At 35.1% G+C, this 20,267-nt stretch overlaps 1 protein-coding gene across 1 annotated transcript in view; it reads right to left on the bottom strand.

The window, feature by feature from the left end:
- Window positions 1-20,267, bottom strand: part of LOC123661179 (visual system homeobox 2-like) — a 133,096-nt gene that overhangs the window by 17,833 nt on the left and 94,996 nt on the right. Inside the window, exon 6 of the mRNA XM_045596165.1 lies at window positions 5,118-5,292. Within this exon, the coding sequence (XP_045452121.1) occupies window positions 5,118-5,292 (175 nt within the window). The remainder of the gene's footprint in view (window positions 1-5,117; window positions 5,293-20,267) is intronic.

Below are 20,267 nucleotides of genomic sequence, written 5' to 3'. Positions count from 1 at the left end.
ATGAGGATTGCGGAAGACCGGGATGTGTGGCGCGAACTTGGGGAGGCCTATGTCCAGCAGTGGACTGCGATAGGCTGAAGTGTGTGTTATTAATCCTACATAAAAAGATCTTTATGATAAATTGCTCAATATACCTACTTAGTAAAATAAAAGATATTTCACGAAAAATATTTGTTAAGATGAGTACATTATTTATACTAACTACAAATTTAGTTTTAATTGTGAGTTAAAAAAAAATATTTTTTGGTTTAATATGGGTTATATTATGAGACAAACAAACACAATCACGCAACTATTTTATCAAGTAAAACTCCTCACATTAGTTTCTCCAAAATACAGGTGAATCCATGCGTACATTTTACATCCTTACATATATCAAAAAATATACAAAATATATATATAATGTAATTGTACTAGGGTATATATGCTTCTGTTGTGTTGTGTATGATTAGTTCTCGATAAAAATGCTAAACTTAACGGCCAGTGTTAATACATTACATACCTCTCTATACTTGAAAGTCATCATAAAATTAAGGCACTGAATTCTAATACTACACTGATTTTATTGTTTTGCAAATACAAACCTTTTCCCCAAAGAAAAGTATCCCACCGTTTCTATTTAGCAGAATCTGCATTCTTAATCGGTAATAGGTTGTCACGTTGTTTGTATTAACACAGTATTTTCAGAGCTAAGTTGAATGTAATCTATAGTTTTGCGTTTCGAGCCGTTTCATTATTATTATTTCATAATATTTCCACCACAAAGTGAAACAGATACTCAAACACTTCACCTACTTCTCTCCACGTCCACAGACAACATAGCAACATTATAGAACTTAATTTTTGTAAAGATAATTAGTTAAAATATACTATTTGTTAATTAGAGTGTTGATTTTGTTCAAGCTAATTAGAGCATAGTCGAGTGTATTAGTATGTAGGACTCACCGGTCGACGGCGGTCCGGGCCGGCGCTACGGGCGCGTAGCAGATCTCCCACTCGACTCTTGAACAAAATCGACACTTTTAATACGGGAAACACGATTGCCAACAGACAGACTAACCTACAATGTCTGTGGACGTTATTACGGCACGGAAAGCCTTCTAATTTAATGTTTAACGCGGAAAGGTTAAATATCGCGAGCGTTGAAGCTACAATTGTTGTTACCAGTGTTTGCTGGTAAACGAAAAAACCGACTTCAATTATATCGCCAATAATACAACGTAGGTAGACGGAAAATTAGTCAAGTAAATACGCATTATCAAAGATTACTCCAATAGTTTTTATCACATCTCGATGAAATTCAAATGTGACTACATGATCAACATCGGCATTAGATTAATTTAAAAATTATCAAAATCGGTACAACCAGTAAAAAGTTATGCGGATTTTAGAGTTTTCCTCTATTTCTCTGGGATCCCATCATCAGATCCTGGTTTCCTTATCATGGTACCGCACCAGGGATATATGTTTTCCAACAAAAAAAAGAATTATAAAAATCGGTTCATAAACGACGAAGTTATCTCCGAACATACTTTCCAAAAAAAAAAAAAAAAAAATATATATATACGGTCGCATTGAGTAACCTCCTCTTTTTTTTGAAGTCGGTTAAAAACGTCACCTATTGCGTGTGCACCTATTGTACTAGCTGTGTCCCGTGGCTTACAAGCGTTAATTAAATAAAATATAGCCTATAACTTCCTCCGTAAATGGATATCCGGTAATGGATTATCTAGAGGCTCTAGTGCCTGCGATTAGCGCGCCTAAACACACAAACAAACAAAAAACTATTCAGCTTTATAATATTAGTATTGATTATTGAATTTTTTGTATTGAATGTAATTTAATGAAGCTTTACTAATATTAATATTTTATTTGACTGTTATACAAACATCAATACTAAAGCTTTCTAGAACAGACATACGAAACAACAACAAATGTATTCTATTAAAACAAGCAAACAAACATGCATTGCAACTTATAATATAGATAAGGGATCTACCATAAATTACGCCACACCTTAAAAGGGGGGAGGCGGTCAACGAAGTGTGACATTGACTTGAGTATGACATAGAGTCATACAATGTCACACTGGGGGTTCCTAAATCTTGTGATATCACATTTAAAAATATGATATACAATTTTATTTTTCATACTTATGTTGAATTAATGATGATTTTATTGAAAGATAATTTAAAAGAAAATAAAAATTGCTTGAATCTAATGTTTTAATTTATAATAAACTAGCAACCCGACCCGGTTTCGTACGGTTGCAAAAACTATCATTGTTCCTTTACTATATTATGCATACATTATACATATACACCTTCCCCTAGAATCACTCTATTTATTAAAGAACGGTTTTCTTCAAAACCCGTTGCGTAGTTTTAAAGATCTAAGCATACAGACAGCGGGAAGGGACTTTGTTTTATACTATATAATGATAATAATTTATGAATAAAATTGCAAAGTAGGCATGTAAAGTCACACTAGGCTCTCATAAGTGTGGTTATCTCAGACGAGCACGGGGGAAGGTCAGAAAATTGTGAAAATCGTATGATGTAATTTATAGATGACCCATAAGTACGTATTGAAGTGTAAGAAAGCGCTTCTGATTTCATATGATTCTGCTAACTTTCATTTCTTTGATTTTAATCACATTTAAACTACAAATTATTGCGATAGTTTCATTTACATAACATGCTTATTTTGTTAGTTGAGTTATTTCCGGTTTGGACGTCTGTCCTTGTGGGTCTCCCCACCGTACCTCGGAGAGCACGTTAAGCTGTCGGTTCCGGTTGTTACCATTAATATCTGATAGCGATCGTTACTCATAGTAAGGACTATATCATCATTAACCGGATAAAGCTCAATACATTTACAAATACATTTTATAAGCAGTGTGTGTTTTTGACTCCAAAGAACCGATTCTTATGCAATATTAAATGTCTACTATTGAAATGATGAGTGATCAGATAAAGTATATTGTCTACATCAAAATAGTAATTTTAACTGAGGTAGGGCACAGCAGGAATTTCCTGCTCAAAATATGGAGCAGCCCGACTGGGGTAGTACCTCGACCTTACAGAAGATCACAGCAAAATTATACTGTTTTCAAGCAGTATTGTGTTCCTGTTGGTGAGTAAGGTGACCAGAGCTCCTGGGGGGATTGGGGATTGGGTCGGCAACGCGCTTGCGATGCTTCTGGTGTTGCAGGTGTCTATAAGCTACGGTAATCGCTTACCATCAGGTGAGCCATACGCTTGTTTGCCGACCTAGTGACATAAAAGAAAAAGTATAAAATGTCATCATCATCATCATCATCATTACAGCCTATAAATTCCACTGCTGGACATAGGCCTCCACAAGTTTACGCCAAAAATAACGTGAACTCATGTGCTTTGCCCATAATCACCACGCTGGGCAGGCGGGTTGGCGACCGCAGAATTGGCTTTGTCGCACCGAAGGTAAAAGGTCATAGTAAAAAAAAATATATTATAATATATCAAAGTAGACTTTAAAGTCACTTGTAAATCGTCATTTTGTAAAGTGTCATTATATTAATGTTTGATAAATTAACTGTATAATAGTTAATGTGATAATGTTTGTTAACGAATTGACATTCATTAGTATTTTTTGATTAATTTTATATTTGTTGAGTGACAAACAGTTTCTACGGTATATTTAGAAACAACATAGCACTAACACCATAACCAACTCGATGATAATAATATCAATCAAGTTTCTAAAGCGAAGCAAGTTAAAAAGCAAAGTATTGGGAAAATAATCATTAAAACATAGTAAATTAATGAATCAAAAATAACAATAAGATTGTAAGTGTGGATAAACAAATTAATATATTTTTACCATAAACAAAAGCTTCATCTAATTTTGCATATAAGTTGTTTGTGCGCTTGTCACGTAGATATTACTGTACAGGTTTTAATTAAGCTGTGGGGTTCTGACAAATACTTGACTTAATCAAAACTGTATGTCAGAGTAGCTGATGCCCTATTAGATTCATATAGTAGTGTAGTTTATATCCTGGAATTTAGTGGTTTTTTTACACTCCGTTTTATTGATATAAGTTTACATATCACTACATAGTATAAAACAAAGTCGCTTCCCGCTGTCTGTATGCTTAGATCTTTAAAACTACGCAACGGATTTTGATGCGGTTTAGTAAATAGAGTGATTATAGAGGAAGGTTTATATGTATAATAAATGCATAATATAGTAGGAACATTGATAGTTTTTGAAACCGTGCGAAGCTAGATATTTATAGATGAAAAATTATTTTTCGTATAAATTATTTTTATCTGTAATATGTTTTAGTTGATGAAGTTTTCATTAGGGTAGAGTCGTTACTATGTTAATCAAGCTATAAACCAAACGATAGCCAGCCAAGCAAATAAGTCGGTGATGAGATAGAAAACAATAAGCGAGTTGAAGGATAATTTTAAAATTAATTAATTTTTCCCCGGTGTCTTACAACTTTATTATTTAAATATTTGTAATAAATATCTTAAGTATGTATCCCAATCATTTGAATATGCGACCTTTGTAAGTAGATAATTTAGTTTTAATAGCAGTATATTTATATGGTAACAAAATAAATTATCGTTACTGTAACAATGATACACATCAAAATAGTAAATAACTGCAGGGAAACTTAGCAAGAAAATCCTTTACGAATTATTACTAAGCGCAAGTTTATTCAATCTCACATTAATGTTAAAAGGCTCAGCTCATTAACTAGTTATTATCAAAATAAAAGAAACATCAATTCGGGGGGTACTTTCAAATAGTGGTCTTTTGTAAATTTAAACTTCGTATAAAATTTACCAGATGATTTTACTGAACATTAGAACAGAATCCTTCCAAACCAAGTCTAGTTAAACGTACACAAAATACGTTACATACGAATATACGTAATAATACGTAATTCAAATATCGCAAAGATGGCATTACGGGAAAGTTGATACAACTATTTTCGACAACGACCTCCTGCATTAGTCCCACAACACAAATATTTAGCAAGAATTTCTACGAAAATAAACTAATATTTCGCCTTCAAAATCAAGCTAAAAGCGCTAAAGCCAGATTCCAAGTTCTCTTACCGAGTAACCAGGGCGCGACGTTGTCATTCTCCTTGGCGCTCTTGAGGATAGTCTCTGGTAGAGGGAGGGAGTGCCGCACCATGGCGCCGTAGAGGCCATACTCCGCCATGATGGTGGACCGGCCCCAGCACTTCTCCGTCTTGCGCCACTTGGCTCGCCGGTTTTGAAACCACACCTGGAAGGGATGACGGTTTAATCTTTGTTCGAGTACATCTCTTTAAATAAAACCTGTCACACCTTATTTCTCCAAGAATAATGATGAAGATAGCCTTTGCTTAAACAGTATTTTGTTAAGACGTATAGTTTAAGAAATACGAAAAGATTTTCAGTAACGATTTAGGTGCAGCTGAGTAAAAAAAACAACTGATGCCCTGTAAAGGCTCGTTCGTATCAGTTACTTGCGAACAAATACACTACAGAACCCTTTTCTAGAGAGTCAAATAGCTTGTATTTGTAACGAGCTTCATCCACCTATCAACCTTTAATAGTCCACTGCTGGACATAGGCCTCCCCTAATGTTCGCCACTCCGTCAGGTCTTGCTCGCTCTGAATCCAGCGGCTTCCAGTACTACTTGTATTCGACTTTAAATATTTAATTGTTATAATGTTATAAGGCCTCATATGGCATAGTACGTTAGTAACGCCATCTAGTTCACGTAATATATAAATAAACTATAAACCCTCAAAAGAGGTAAGATGACTAATGGTCTTTTCAACAGTCTGTTCTAAGTACGCAATTTTAATTTATTTCATCGACAGAATAACATTTTGAAAACGCAGTGATTGTGATTGGTCGTAATTGAAAGCGAGCCTGCAGCGGTGCTCGGTCCGCAGTAACTAAGCATATAAAACAAACCAATTAGCGGCACACAGGCGGGCAAGATTAAATTTTCAAATATAGGAGCGCACTGTGTGCTTACTTAGGGCTGGCACTCAGGGTGCTTAAATTGAAATCATATTTTTTTAAAAATGTTTTACAATGAAATCTTTAATGGTTTATTTATTAATGAAAATTTATGTTTTTTAATCATACACGCTTATTTTATTAAACAATTCTTTAAATTCAACTACAATAAATATCATCATATCATATTATATTAATACGCTAAGTTAAAGATGTTTGCCTCCTTTTTTAGAATAAATCCTCACAATTACTACACATAAATTATATATCATTTTATAGATAATTGCTTGCTTTACCGACATCAACAATTAAAAAAAAATTATTATTGCTTTTGTATATTAATGAATTATTAAAATTTATATTACGGCTTTAATTTTGAAACAACGTCAACATGATTTATTTTTTTTTATTTATTTCCGTATTTACACAACATATTCAAGTAACAAGTGACAAAAAAGGAACAATCAGTTTTGGTTTAATTTGAAAGCAGTTACTATTTTGATCTCTACTTCTCCTAGCTAGGTAGCTGAGCTATCTGTATTAAGGAGAAGAGATTTGCACTTGATTTGATTGACGGTCGGTAATTTTTTTACTTATTTAGTGCGAATTATTCGCACGGGTATTGTTAGTCTTTTAATAATAGACCAATATAGGGTAGATGTTCCTAGATTTATTTTGAAAAATAAATAAATAAAAGTCTTTCCTACTTATATCTTTTTTAATCACAAGTAATTGAAGCTTCTTTGAAAGTGTGTATTGTTAATTACGGAACATATTAGGTAAAAGCTCTAATGTGAAGCTCTAATAGGTACATAATTTAAATTTAATTTCATGCAATAATACGAATTCATTTCGAAGAGTGCCACACCCCTAGCCTCGAGCTCCCGTCTCTGCGAAACAGTTAATTTCTAATTAAATTTGTTAATTAAACTCGATCCACGTTCTCTGCGCAAATTAATACTCTACTCGATTATGTTCAGACTACCCACTACCCGCTACCTACTACCCACTACGGCACTACCTATACCCGCTCTACCTGTTACGTAAGTGATTATAGAATGCTGTCTTAATCTGAATGCCGTGTGGTTTTGAGACATTTAGTAGTACTTCATTTCATGAAATGAGCGTGTTTTCAATTTATTTGACGCAATTAAGAGCTTCAGAATAAGAACATGTTTAAAACACGTTTATATGTATTGATTGCTCGTTTAAAAATACCTATTGATTGATGGAATTTACTGTTTTGAGTAAACTTTAAAGCAAAAACTTTTTACGTGAAGCAAAAACTTTGTAAACCTTTTTTTTCGAAAATTGCGCGGACGGAGGAATATGAAATTTCATACACTTATAGTTTATATAGAAAAGGAGTGCTGAATGCTGAAAGCAATAAAAAAACATTACGCACACTGCCATGTATTTGACACACACACGCATATTATACTATTTTTTATTGCCAGTCTTTAGTCAAATTAAAAATTTTAATAAAGTTTTTTATTTTTTCATTTGAATTTTTAATAATGGTCAAATTTCGACCTCTGGGCGACTACTAGTATGTATTGATACTATAAATAATAAATAAACACTTTACCTTCAATGACCCCATACCCCCAGTAGAAGTGAGTCTGAAAACACACACAACTCAATCATAATCGCCCAGACAACGACAATGGTAAACTAGCTATTGTGAACATTCTACCAACACGTCGTCGAGCCACCCACTACCCATTACCATTACCCATAACTATGATTTTAAATTACGGTCGCTTTAACTGGATTTTTAGACGTGATATTTCGCTATTAAATAAGAATAATATGTTAGAAATGTATTTTCCTACTAAATAAAGACTGTGGTCAAAAAAAAGTACAGCATCAGTAACTAAGCCTAGCTTGAGGTAATCGTTTCTTCTTATCGGATAATATTAATATCGTTTGGACAAAAATATTTCATTAATGTACTTGATTGAGTTGCGTTAAGGTTTTATGTGACTATTATTATGATATCCTGCAAAACTTTCGTCTAATGGTTACAAAGAATTTATTTTTAATAGAATTTAAAAAAGTAAAAGGTTTTTAATTCGGCTGTGAATTTTTAATGTGTTACTTTTTTACTATGTTACCGGTTTATAATGATTCTTATTGTATTCGAAAGTTGGTGCCTAAAATGTGGTACCGTTTAAATTTGGGTGAGATTTGACAAGTATATAGTTTTCGGAATTATCCCTTATAATGTGTATTTGAAGTCGTTTTTCTTTTTTAAAAACCTGCTCAATTATCATAGAAACAAAGAGTGCAGATGTTTGGACAAACAGAAATAAAATTAATTTATTAATGTACGGACGGCGGCACATAAAGTTACACACTTTTTCAATTGCAGTAAGTTCAAAAATGGATAGTCCGATGAGGTGGCTACCGTACTACATTATATTTATTCTAAAGAGTATCAGATAATCAGACTTAAAAGTGCAAGAATAATTTTGTTAATAATTAACGTCTAAACATACCATCTCTTCCTCCAATTTTTTATAATACTAACAATTTGTCTATGAGTCAATTTAAAACTGTAATTTACCTTGCCTACACATATTGCCCTCTATGATAAAATCTAACATAATATAGCAATAACCAATTCTAAACAACAGAAGTAACAAACGCACACACGCAGTATGCGAATGAGTGTTTGTGTGTGCGTCGAAGCGCCGGCGGGCGGCCGATATTGATTGGGACAGGATGGCCGGTGACAGTCTAATTGTGGCGGGTTTAGGCGACTTACACTAGCGCTCTAGCTGCGGGCGCCATGGATTACTTGTTCCGTCATACTTATCTCTGGTACGGCAATTGACTAGCCGCTGGCGCAATTTGTAGTGCTTTCTGTTCCACGGTTTGCGGATTCGATTCCCGCCTAAGTCTGGGTGTAATCACACACGCTTATTATACTCTTTTGTTGATTGTCAAAGTTTGTAGTCAGATTAAAAAAATTAAAAAAGGTTCTTTATTTTCATAATATTTTGGTTTTCTTGAATTAATTTTTTTTAATTATGGTCGAATTTTGACCTCTGGGCGATCACTAGTTTATTTACCTAATTAGTTAAAACTTCCACCGTTAAACAGATAGACTTAATATAATGTGAACTACTTAATTAATGTTTTCGGCTGCTTGCCTAAAACTCACTACCCAATAAGCTTATAAAGCAGGAAGGTAGAAGTAGCAGACGGACAAGCTGATTCGCTGTCAGAATTTCTTGCTTTTTTTAGTTCTGCATTTGAATATAATTTGTTGCGGGCACAGCATAATGCTAAAAATTTCGAGAAGTACGACTGGGTACCATAAACATATAGGAGATTGAGGGCAAAACTGTAAAACTAGGCCCTAAAATAGAGAGAAGCCACCCTGTGTTAGAAAGGCAATCAGTGAAAGAAAGAATAAGCATGCAGCATTTAAGTACGAGAGGCATGAAAGCGAGAACTGGTATGAAAGAGTAATTAGCAAATACAGACTCGAATTATATGCGGGGGCAATAAAAATTAAAAAAAAATGAAAAATAAAAACATATATGAGATCAACATAGGAACAAGTAAACGACAGAGCTCTCAAGTAGCGTTCTGTTCCTGAGTAAGCCAAAGCTCCTGGAAAAGATCAGTGATAGAGGTGGCAACGGTCTTGCAACGCTACAGGTATTGCAGCTGTTCATAGGCTACGGTATCCGCTAACCATCAGCCGGCTCATACGCTCTGTCCCCCTTTATAGAATAAAAAAATATACTTGAACCTGTGATTGTAAAGTTACCGGGCACGTTTATTGTCCACTGTCATCACATTTAACTTGAACCAGTCTGTTGATAATAATATTGATTAAATCGTGATGTCTTGTGACTTTCTTATTTTGGTGAGATCAAGATCTAATTGTTCACCGAGTCTTGCTTCGTGCGTTTTGAGTTCGGGAAATTAATTTTCTCGTAACATTGAAAACTCAATCTCATTTCCCTTTTGACAGCCAGAAATTGAAGAAGATTATCATTTTCTTTCTTAATTTAATTTCTTTTATTGTTTTTTATTTAATAAAACACTTTTTTCGGATTTTATCGCGGTTTATTGTTAACTTTTGATTCCCGACGTTTCGGATACTTTACAGCAACCATGGTCACGGGAGGACTATTAGGATATTCTTTTATTGTTTTTTTTTATCTACTTCGATTTCTTAGTCTATGATTGATTAATATTTAACGACCATTTAAAAGAAATCAATGTTCTTTTACCCAGCTTGAGCTATGGTTTTACCTGTTTCTTTAACAAAAGTTTTAATCTTAAATTAGTTTTTTAAATCTAACGGCCTTAGAATTATAGATAAGGTCACATTATAGGGACAAATAATAGGATTAAATAGAAACTTATGTACTTATGTGAAGAACTAGAATCAAATTTATCTATAATAATATAATATATATAAAAGCGAAAGGTCACTCACTCATCACGAAATCTCCGAAACTATAACACCTATAAACTTGAAATTTGGCAGGTAGGTTCCTTATAAGACGTAGGCATCCGCTAAGAACGGATTTTACGAAACTCGACCCCTAAGGGGGTAAAACGGGGGTTGGAAGTTTGTATGAAAGTCCTATGTTTTTGAAGTAAGAGACTTGAAATTTAAAATGTAAGCTCTATAGATGGTGAAAAGGTGTCCAAATAATGTATCTTTAGAAATTAACTCCCTTTTGGGGTTAAAACGGGGGATGGTAGGCTGACTCACTTATCGCAAAATCTCCGAAACTATAATAGCTACAAACTTGAAATTTGGCAAGTAGGCTCTTTATAAGATATAAACATCCGGTAAGAACGGATTTTACGAAACTCGACCCCTAAAGGGGTAAAACGAGGGTTGGAATTTTGTATGAAAGTCCTATATTTTTGAAGTAAGAGACTTGAAATTTAAAATGTATGCTCTATAGATGGTGAGAAGGTGTTCAAATAATGTATCTTTAGAAATCAACTCCCTTTTGGGGTTAAAACGGGGGATGGTACGCTGGCTCACTCATCGCGAAATCTCCGAAACTATAATAGCTACGAACTTGAAATTTGGCAAGAAGGCTGCTTATAGAGCGTAGACATCCGCTAAGAACGGATTTTACAAAATTCGACCCTTAAAGGGGTAAAATGGGGGTTGAAAGTTTGTGTGAAAGTCCCATGTTTTTGAAGTAAGAGACTTAAAATTTAAAATGTATGCCTTATAGATGATGAGAAGGTGTCCAAATAATGTGTCTTTAGAAATCAACTCTTTTTTGGGGTTAAAACGGGGGATGGTAGGTTTACTCACTCATCTAGAAATCTCCGAAACTATAACACTTACAAACTTGAAATTTGGCAGATAGGCTCCTTTTAGGGCGTACGCATTCGCTAACAATGAATTTTACGAAATTCAACCCCTAAGGGGGTAAAACGGGGGTTAGAAGTTTATATGAAAGTCCTATGTTTTTGAAGTAAGAGACTTGAAATTTAAAATTTACGCTCTTTAGATAGTGAGAAGGTGTCCAAATAATGTATCTTTCGAAATCAACTCCTTTTTGGGGTTAAAACGAGGGAAGGTAGGTTGACTCCTTCAATACGAAATCTCCGAAACTATAACAGCTACAAACTTGAAATTTGGCAAGTAGGTTCCTTATAGGACGTAAACATCCGCTAAGAGCTGGTTTTATGAAACTCGACCCTTAAAGGGATAAAACGGGGGTTGGAAGTTTGTATGAAAGTCCTATGTTTTTGAAGTAAGAGACTTGAAATTTAAAATGTATGCTCTATAGATGGTAGAAAGGTGACCAAATAATGTATCTTTAGAAATCAACTCTCTTTTGGAGTTAAAACGGGGGATGGTAGGTCGACGCACTCATCACGAAACCTCCGAAACTATAACAGCTATAAACTTGAAATTTGGCAGGTAGGTTCCTTATGGAGCGTAAACATCCGATAAGAACTGATTTTACGAAAATCGACCCCTAAGGGGATAAAACGGGGGTCGGAAGTTTGTATGAAAGTCTTATGTTTTTGAAGTAAGAGACTTGAAATTTAAAATATATGCTCTATAGATGGTAAGGAGGTGTCCAAATAATGCATCGTTCTCTATATATAAAAAAGAGAAAGGTCACTGACTCACTCATCATGAGAACTCAAAAACCGCTGGATGGTCTATCCATCCAGGTTGGACAAAGATAAAGTTTGGCAGGGATGTAGATTATAGTTAGCAGACGTCCGCTAAGAACGGATTTTACGATATTCCATCGCTAAGGGGGTTTAATTGGGGTGGATAGTTTGTATGAAACATATACAGCCAGAAAATAAAACCAAAAATGTGATGTATAGACAGGTTTTATAAAAATAGCTATTAAATTATAATAAATTGTGCCTTTTAAAAAGTTACTCAGTTTGATAAGCATTTCAAGTGACTGAAATAAAAAATAATTTGCGTTAAACATCTTAATAGTAATATATATCTTCATAACCATGAGGACGTAATCGCGGGCAACAGTTAGTGTGAACGGATTTTCATGCGGTTTCACCATTGCAGAGAGGGATCCACCATTGGCAAGAGGAAGGTTTACGGAATGGCTAACCCGATTTTGATGAGAGTTTCACTAGAAGTTTGCCGGCAAAACTTTGTGACACACTAATTTCAACGCGGGCGAAGCCGCGGGCACAGCTAGTTATCTATATTTTTACTTCAATTTTGGATAATTCTTTCATAATACGCAAAACAGTAAAAACATTATAAAACAATTAATGTCTTGTTGATATACTTACTTTTACATAAAGTTAGTAAGCCTCAGTATGTATTGAAACAAGTAAATCCAATGAGGAGTGATCTGTAAGCCGATGACAATCTAATTGTGCCGCGCCGGTAACCGGTAGCGGATCACGGAGAGTGATAACACGTACGATTACATCGGAAAAGCGATTAGGCGGGTCGCTCCTATTGTGTGAATATTGCAGACGTGCTGAGAGTCATACCAGATCATTTCTTTGTAAACTTTTCATCGTGCATTTTTGTACCTTGTCTTTTGTTATTTTGTTGTTAGTACTTCGTCGTTATTTTAGTAGCAGTATCAGTTTTATGATGGACGTTATGAAGGCGTAATAATCGCCTCGTTCAATCATATAAGGTTTTTTTTTACGACGACATTAGAAAAGACGCGGGTAGTTGCTAAAAGCTTCTTTAGTTGAAATTGTATGTAGGAGAATCATGTCCAGAAGTGAAAGACGATAGGATGATTATGGTGAAATATTGGCTATTAACAACCTTGTGATTGAACAAACAAACTAAGCTTCTAATTTGAGTATCGTTTTTTATTAATACGAACACAATGACAACATACAACTGTAACATACTGGCACACAAATAACCGTAGACATAGATAGACATTGTTGGTACAAAAGCGTGTAATTGGCGCTTGTATATACACGATATACACGGCTCGCTCTGAATTTCCTAATTAACATAGAGGCACAAAGGTTCGTGTAATTGTTAATTTGGCAGCACATTCGGGACGTTAATGATGCGTAGCGCCGTGCGAGGGAATTACTCCAACCCGACAATTTATTACTTGTGTGTGACAGAGCCCAGACACGCACGAACCCCGGCTAAGCCCAAACGTTATTTAAACTCAGGCCTTTGTCGGTGGACACATTAGTTTTAGGGCAGTATTTTTAATGCTCGCGAAACAATTTGTTGGGTGCCGCGTTGGATTTGAAGTTAGAAAGCTAACTCAGATAACTGAGGGTAATTTTGAAGTTGAACCAACAAGCTGCGTTAATATCGCTAAGTTCGTAATGATAGTTGCTCGCTCTGAATATTTATTGTGAAACGTAATATGTGTGCGAGTTACGGGGTTTTAAACAATTAATAGGATTCCAGAGGTCTATAGAGGGTTGATATTGTTGATTCGATATACATATATGGGACTATTTTTAACGATTTTCGAAAAGATTCACAAATTTTTATATATATTATATGTTTTTATTATTATAAGAGAGTACATACCAATTTTTTTTTTTGTGTACCAAATTAAACAAGTTCATTTTGACAGAATGGTCAGGAGTCTGTTAGACCACGTTCTTTATTCCATAATTATAGTAACCTGAAAACTGTCGGTTTTCTTACTAAGTTTCTGAGTTATATAATTCGCATGTATAATAAAATCTCAAAAACGATTTTAGAAACTATCTCAACATAAATTTAAAGTTTGTATTAAACAGAAATTAATAGCTTGAGTTTATTATTCGGTGCCGGTGACTTTGTGTTTCATGCAAGATGTTACCGATTAGTATTGAAACACAGTTTATATATTATTTTTAAAATAGTGACTGCGGACTACATTGCCGATTCTTCTCTGCAGAATTTACACCTATTTCCGCATCGGTGGTAGCTTCACTTTTATAAATTATGACTTTAAAATTTTAATTTGTAAAATGACGATTCGCAAAAGGCCTATTTGAATAAAGCTAGTTCGATATTAATGTTTATTATTTAGTTTTAATTCAAGTCTATACTTATGTAGGTACTTAATGGTTATCGGGTGAAGAGGAATGCTGTGCACATTATAAACGAAATTTTAACTTTGTTTTATGCTTATAAAACTTCTTTACGTACGCTTGACTTGAGGAGTAAGCTGGTGAATGCGTGACGAGAGCGTTACAAAAAGTGTAATAGGGCGAGGCGAACGAAAGTTGAGAGGGAGATGTTAGTTAATGAGGATAGAAAGAGTTACGTTTTACTTTCAAAAAATCTCTAGATAATCATAAAAATGAGAACTCAATTCTAGAGTATAAAATAACAATACAATAAACATGTTTAAAACAATTACTTAATTGTTATTTTGATCTTCAAGATAAATAAAATAGTTAATGTTTTAAACGACAATAATGCATGACAATATGGTCTCCCTAAGTCAAACTAATGGTATTGAGAGTGATTCGCAGTCAGCAAACAGGAGGAGCGCAGCACTCTCCTCTTAATCTGCGACACAAAAGGGATAAGCGTACAATCAGGTGCGAAGTGTCCCTCAGGGCAGGTTCCCCCGAGACCGAACCAGCTACACTATTATTAGTAATTGTTAAGAGTTACCACTTCGTTCGATTGTTTTACTTATTGAAGAGATGAAAGTGTTTAGTGGATATTTAAGGGTTGTAGGAATATGAATTCTGTGTTTACTTCTTTCAGTTGCCTCTTGTTAATCTGTTTGCATTATTATAATCTAACGTTATGTTTATAAATTTAGTATTTTGTTGAATAGGCTACATGCTGCACTATAATTATTATACCTAGGGTACAGCAGGAATTTCCTGCTCAAAATATGGAGCAGCCCGACTGGGGGCCCGGTGGGCTCGACCTTACAGAAGATCACAGCTAAACAATACTGTTTTCAAGCAGTATTGTGTTTCTGTTGGTGAGTAAGGTGACCAGAGCTCCTGGGGGGATTAGGGATTGGGTCGGCAACGCGTTTTCGATGCTTCTGGTGTTGCAGGCGTCTATAAGCTACGGTAATCTCTTACCATCAGGTGAGCCGTACGCTAGTTTGCCGACCTAGTGATATAAAAAAAACCTATATCATCAACTAACTTCTTCCCGCGACTTCGTCCACGTGAAATAATTTCTTTGGGCTAACTGGGGAAGCACTCAAAAGGAAAAAAACCCATTTTGAAATATTTTTCATTGGTACTCCGCTCCTATTAGTCTTAGCGTGATGATATATAGCCTATAGCCTTCCTCAATAAATAGGCTATCTAACACTGAAATAGTTTTTCAAATTGGACCAGTAGTTCCTGAGATTAGCGCGTTCAAACAAACAAACAAACAAACTCTTTAGCTTTATAATATTATGTTATAGATTATTAACTACAAGACGAGACGACGGAATACCTATATGTGTTGTCGTTTTCTTCACTAAATAATTAGTTAAATTTGAAATGTTTTTGAATTAAAATTTGGCCATTTCGTAATCGATGGAGCATTACAACTGTTAGATATCTTTGTGTTGCGGACAATGGTATGTAAAACTGTATCTCAACCCAATCCATGATAATTTAAAAATATTACAGACTATATTCATTTATCAAGGCAGTGATTTAAAAATTTATAAGACTTACTTTCTGATTACTTTCTGATTAAGACTGAATTTCTGATTTAAATAAGTTCACTAAATATTATAGATTAATGCACTCAAACGTAGTACGTAATAACCGGCATAGATGGTAATAAAGTAACAACGTTGATAATTTGAAAATTTCAGTTTCAGAGTTTAAATGTTGACGGAAGAATCCGTGACCATGGCGCATGCAACTGCGCCGAAATATCGGAGGCTCAAAGATAAAAAGGTACATGGTATAAATCCCGATAAATCGAATTCAAATAATGTTAACCATGGAAATTTAAAACAATATAACGTTGATAATATTGTGAGAAAAGTTTCCACAGACGAAAGTCGAGCAAATTTACAAAGGAATAAAGCAAATACGAGTTAAAACAATTAATAGATTAACCCGTTACAAATGAAACGAGCGCCGGGCTGCCTTAATTTATCACGGAGCAATGACGCCGTCAGCCGTCACCGGCGGCCAGTCAGCAATTTCATTACGCCAAGGAACCGCCGAGGACGGTGACAGCTCAAATAAGGCGAGTGACTCTACAAAGCAGTTCTTATTTACGGAGTGCATAATTTTATTTCTTCGGCTTTGAATGGAGTTTCCAAACGCGGGGCGTGTCGACCAATCAGGTGCAGGCGCGGGCTAAATCGAGTCTGTTCGCAATTTGGCGGCAATTTGCGGCACAATACTCTGCGGATGGTTCCCGGCGTCCCGCTCTCGCCTCGCCTTAACAGGTTATTATTTAATTTGGGGTGCGTCGGACACATTTTGATTAGTCAATAAGTTAATACGCGGTTAACTGTGACAGTTTATCCGGTTCGCTTTGAGCTGTAATTGGGAGGTGTGCTGTTAATCTAACCGCTTATTCGGTGCACTCGCTGGCGACGTAGGTAGATTGAACTATTGATTTAATTCAATTTTGTGTGATGAGAGTTAAAGGAAACATATTTTTAAGCAGTTTTATATGTGAGGCAAAGCTCTAAAATTACTTTACAGATGTAAAACCCAGACTAACGTAACGAGAGCCTGACATGTACCTTTTATCATACGTGGTGGGGGATATTAGATTGTGAAAAAGTTACAGGTATGTCTACTGTTACGACAATATCGTAATTTAATTGAAATTTGCTACAAATTGAACAAAAAGAAATACTTGTACATGCTTAAATTCTGACTACACCAAGATCAACTTAAATTTATTATAGAATTCTGACCTTTTTTTTTAACACACGTAATATCGTAATTATATTGGGTACTATATTTTCCCCATCTTTAAATTTGCTCATTCGTAGTGTGCCAGTTTACGTCCGACAACTGCAAAACTGAACCAAGTGAACTGGTTCATATAGATAGATAGCTCTGTGTAGTCTCATTTAAGAAACAAAATCAAAAAATCAAAATCAAAAATAACTTAATTCAAAGAGGCTTCAAAACCAGTTTCGAATCGTCATTTTACATAATTAAAATTTTAAAGTGATTATTATTTTTAAAAGTAAAGCTACCACTGATTCGGAATGTAGAGTCTGCAGAGAAGAATCGGCAATTTTGAAAATAATAACCGTTGACTTACTGAGGCGTACAAACGAAACGGACAGATAAGATAAACTCCTCAACAATAACAGATACCCAATAATTACACGAACGACAGGAAATATAAAAAGGCTCCAATTTTGTGTCATCGATTGCGCAAGTCACACGTTAACAATGGTGTCGAGTAATGAAAATATAGAGTTAACGAGAACGGAGCCGACTTCCGACAGCGCCGTAAAATAAACAAGACGGGGCATGTCGCTGGCAAATTATATGCTTGTGGTGAGTGGAACGAGGTGCTAGCGTGGAGCGGGAGTGGGGACGGGTAGAGAATGAGCTGGGAGTCTTATTGGAACGAAGTTCCTTACGGCAGGCTTGACGTTCAGATGTGTCATACAATAATTATTATTTGTGAACTATTATTAGCTTAAATTATAATGTGAGAAGTTAAAACAACAAATTAAGTTCAAATGCATCCATCCACTTAAACATTTTTAAGTGTCATTAAATAGTTTCAATTAAAGTACTCAGGTCGTCACTATAGTAAATTATTTAAAAAAATTTTTTATCTCATCATTATTATGGCAATCAATGAACAAAAAAGAATTAACCACAAATAAAACAGTGAAATCGCTACCTCTTGTGCCCCACACCCGTAGAGCAGCTGCGCTAACTAGGCAACTAGCGGCCGTGAATAAGCGATTTCGGGCAATCGCTCTGTCCAGTTTGCTCGATCGCCCCGTAATTGCTACAATATCGTAATAATATCGATAATTTGCCACCGACGTCCGATCGACGTCCTGCTGACGTCTAATCAACGTATGTTTGACAAATCAAAACGAGAGCGTGCTATTGGGCTTGTTACAATTTTAAATTGAAATGGTCGCGTCACTTCTTCGAGTTAGTATCATTATGTGGTATACCATTTATTGGTTTTTAGTAAATTGACGAACTAGTCGCCCGTATGTTTGTTCACGTCAAAGTATATTCAATATAAACCATACATTTTTTTCAGTATAAAGACTTGCTAGCTTTGTGCTGTTCTAGATTGTTCTGTGCCAAATGTCTCTAGACATGCGGGATCGTTCAGGCTTTATTAAGTAGCCAACAGCCATTTATTTCTTTTTTTTCTTTTTTATATCACTAGGTCGGCAAACAAGCGTACGGCTCACCTGATGTTAAGAGATTACCGTAGCTTATAGACGCCTGCAACACCAGAAGCATCGCAAGCGCGTTGCCGACCAAATCCCCAATCCCCCCAGGAGCTCTGGTCACCTTACTCACCAACAGGAACACAATACTGCTTGAAAACAGTATTATTTAGCTGTGATCTTCAAAAAATTTAAACAAAGTTATTCTTTATTTATAGTATTTATAATTAATATCTTAGTCAAAATCAAAGATGATTAATAAAAGATTTATAGAATTGACGCACATTTCAAGGGTTCAATATCAAAGGATTCTTTTCACGCTGTCAATATATTCCATCTGTACACGACGACAACCTGAATTACCACAGTTCACCCTGTTAACATTTTTATGCTAAATTGTAAAATATACAGTTTTATTTCACGTTCTATCATGTTCTATCGTAAAAGTCTCAACCTAAGCTCGTTCTTAAGAGATTAGGTACTCACAATAAGACCGCATTCGCGTACTTAAAATCTTTATAATTCAATCATATTACGCAATTTAATGACGTATGCAATAAAGCATTAACAAACAAATCCGCTTACACCGGCGAGGGACGGATACTTGACAGGACGATATTTTTAATTGAAAACAGATTAGAACCTCGCACACACATCGGCATGCCCGATCATACTCCTGCGTTTTGATTTAATACCGCTTTTACAGATTATATCGTTTGCTTTGGTATTTGGGAAAATTGAAAATCCATTTTTCCCATTTTAAATATCGAGAGGAAAGTTATTACGCAAGTCGCCGGAACCGTTTTGTCATTATAATAATGCGGACGGTAATTCCGAGTTTAATTAATAAAGTGTTAATTGAGTTTTAACGATTTTATTAAGTCATTTTGTGTTACGGTAAGGGTTGATGGTAATTGTGTGTTTAATTAAAAATCGTGTTAAATTATCGTCGCTGTTAACTTTATTGTCTGATTAAAATTTTATTTAATAGAGCTTTGGTGTGTTTGGATTAATATTGCTTAAAAATGTTTTTAATTTCTGTTTAAATGTCGTTATCTTTTAAGTTTTTAGTGATGACTTTTTATTAGATTATTTATTTTGAAGTATTAATAATGCCTGCAACAAGGGTATGCCAATAACAAGCAGCAACAAGCGCGTTGCCTACCTTACCTCGCAGACAACATTGCGCATCCTCAGGAGTAGCTGTAGGTGTTCATTTTATTTACAACTTGAAAAAGCACTTTTTGAGACTATTATTTGGTCGTGATCTTATAAAGTTAAGGTTCAAACTGCGGGAGGGCACAGCAGGAAATACCTTCCTCAAATTCTGGAGCAACCCGACTGGAGAAGTACCTCGACCTTACAGAAGATCATAGCTAAATAATACTACTTTATAGCACTGTTGTGTTCCTGTGGCGAGTGAGGTGACCAGAGCTCCTGGGG

This window comes from Melitaea cinxia, chromosome 16 (assembly GCF_905220565.1).
Source record: "Melitaea cinxia chromosome 16, ilMelCinx1.1, whole genome shotgun sequence".
NCBI lineage: Eukaryota > Metazoa > Arthropoda > Insecta > Lepidoptera > Nymphalidae > Melitaea > Melitaea cinxia.
Note: the sequence above shows the minus strand (reverse complement) of the source record. Positions and strands in the feature narration are given on the sequence as shown.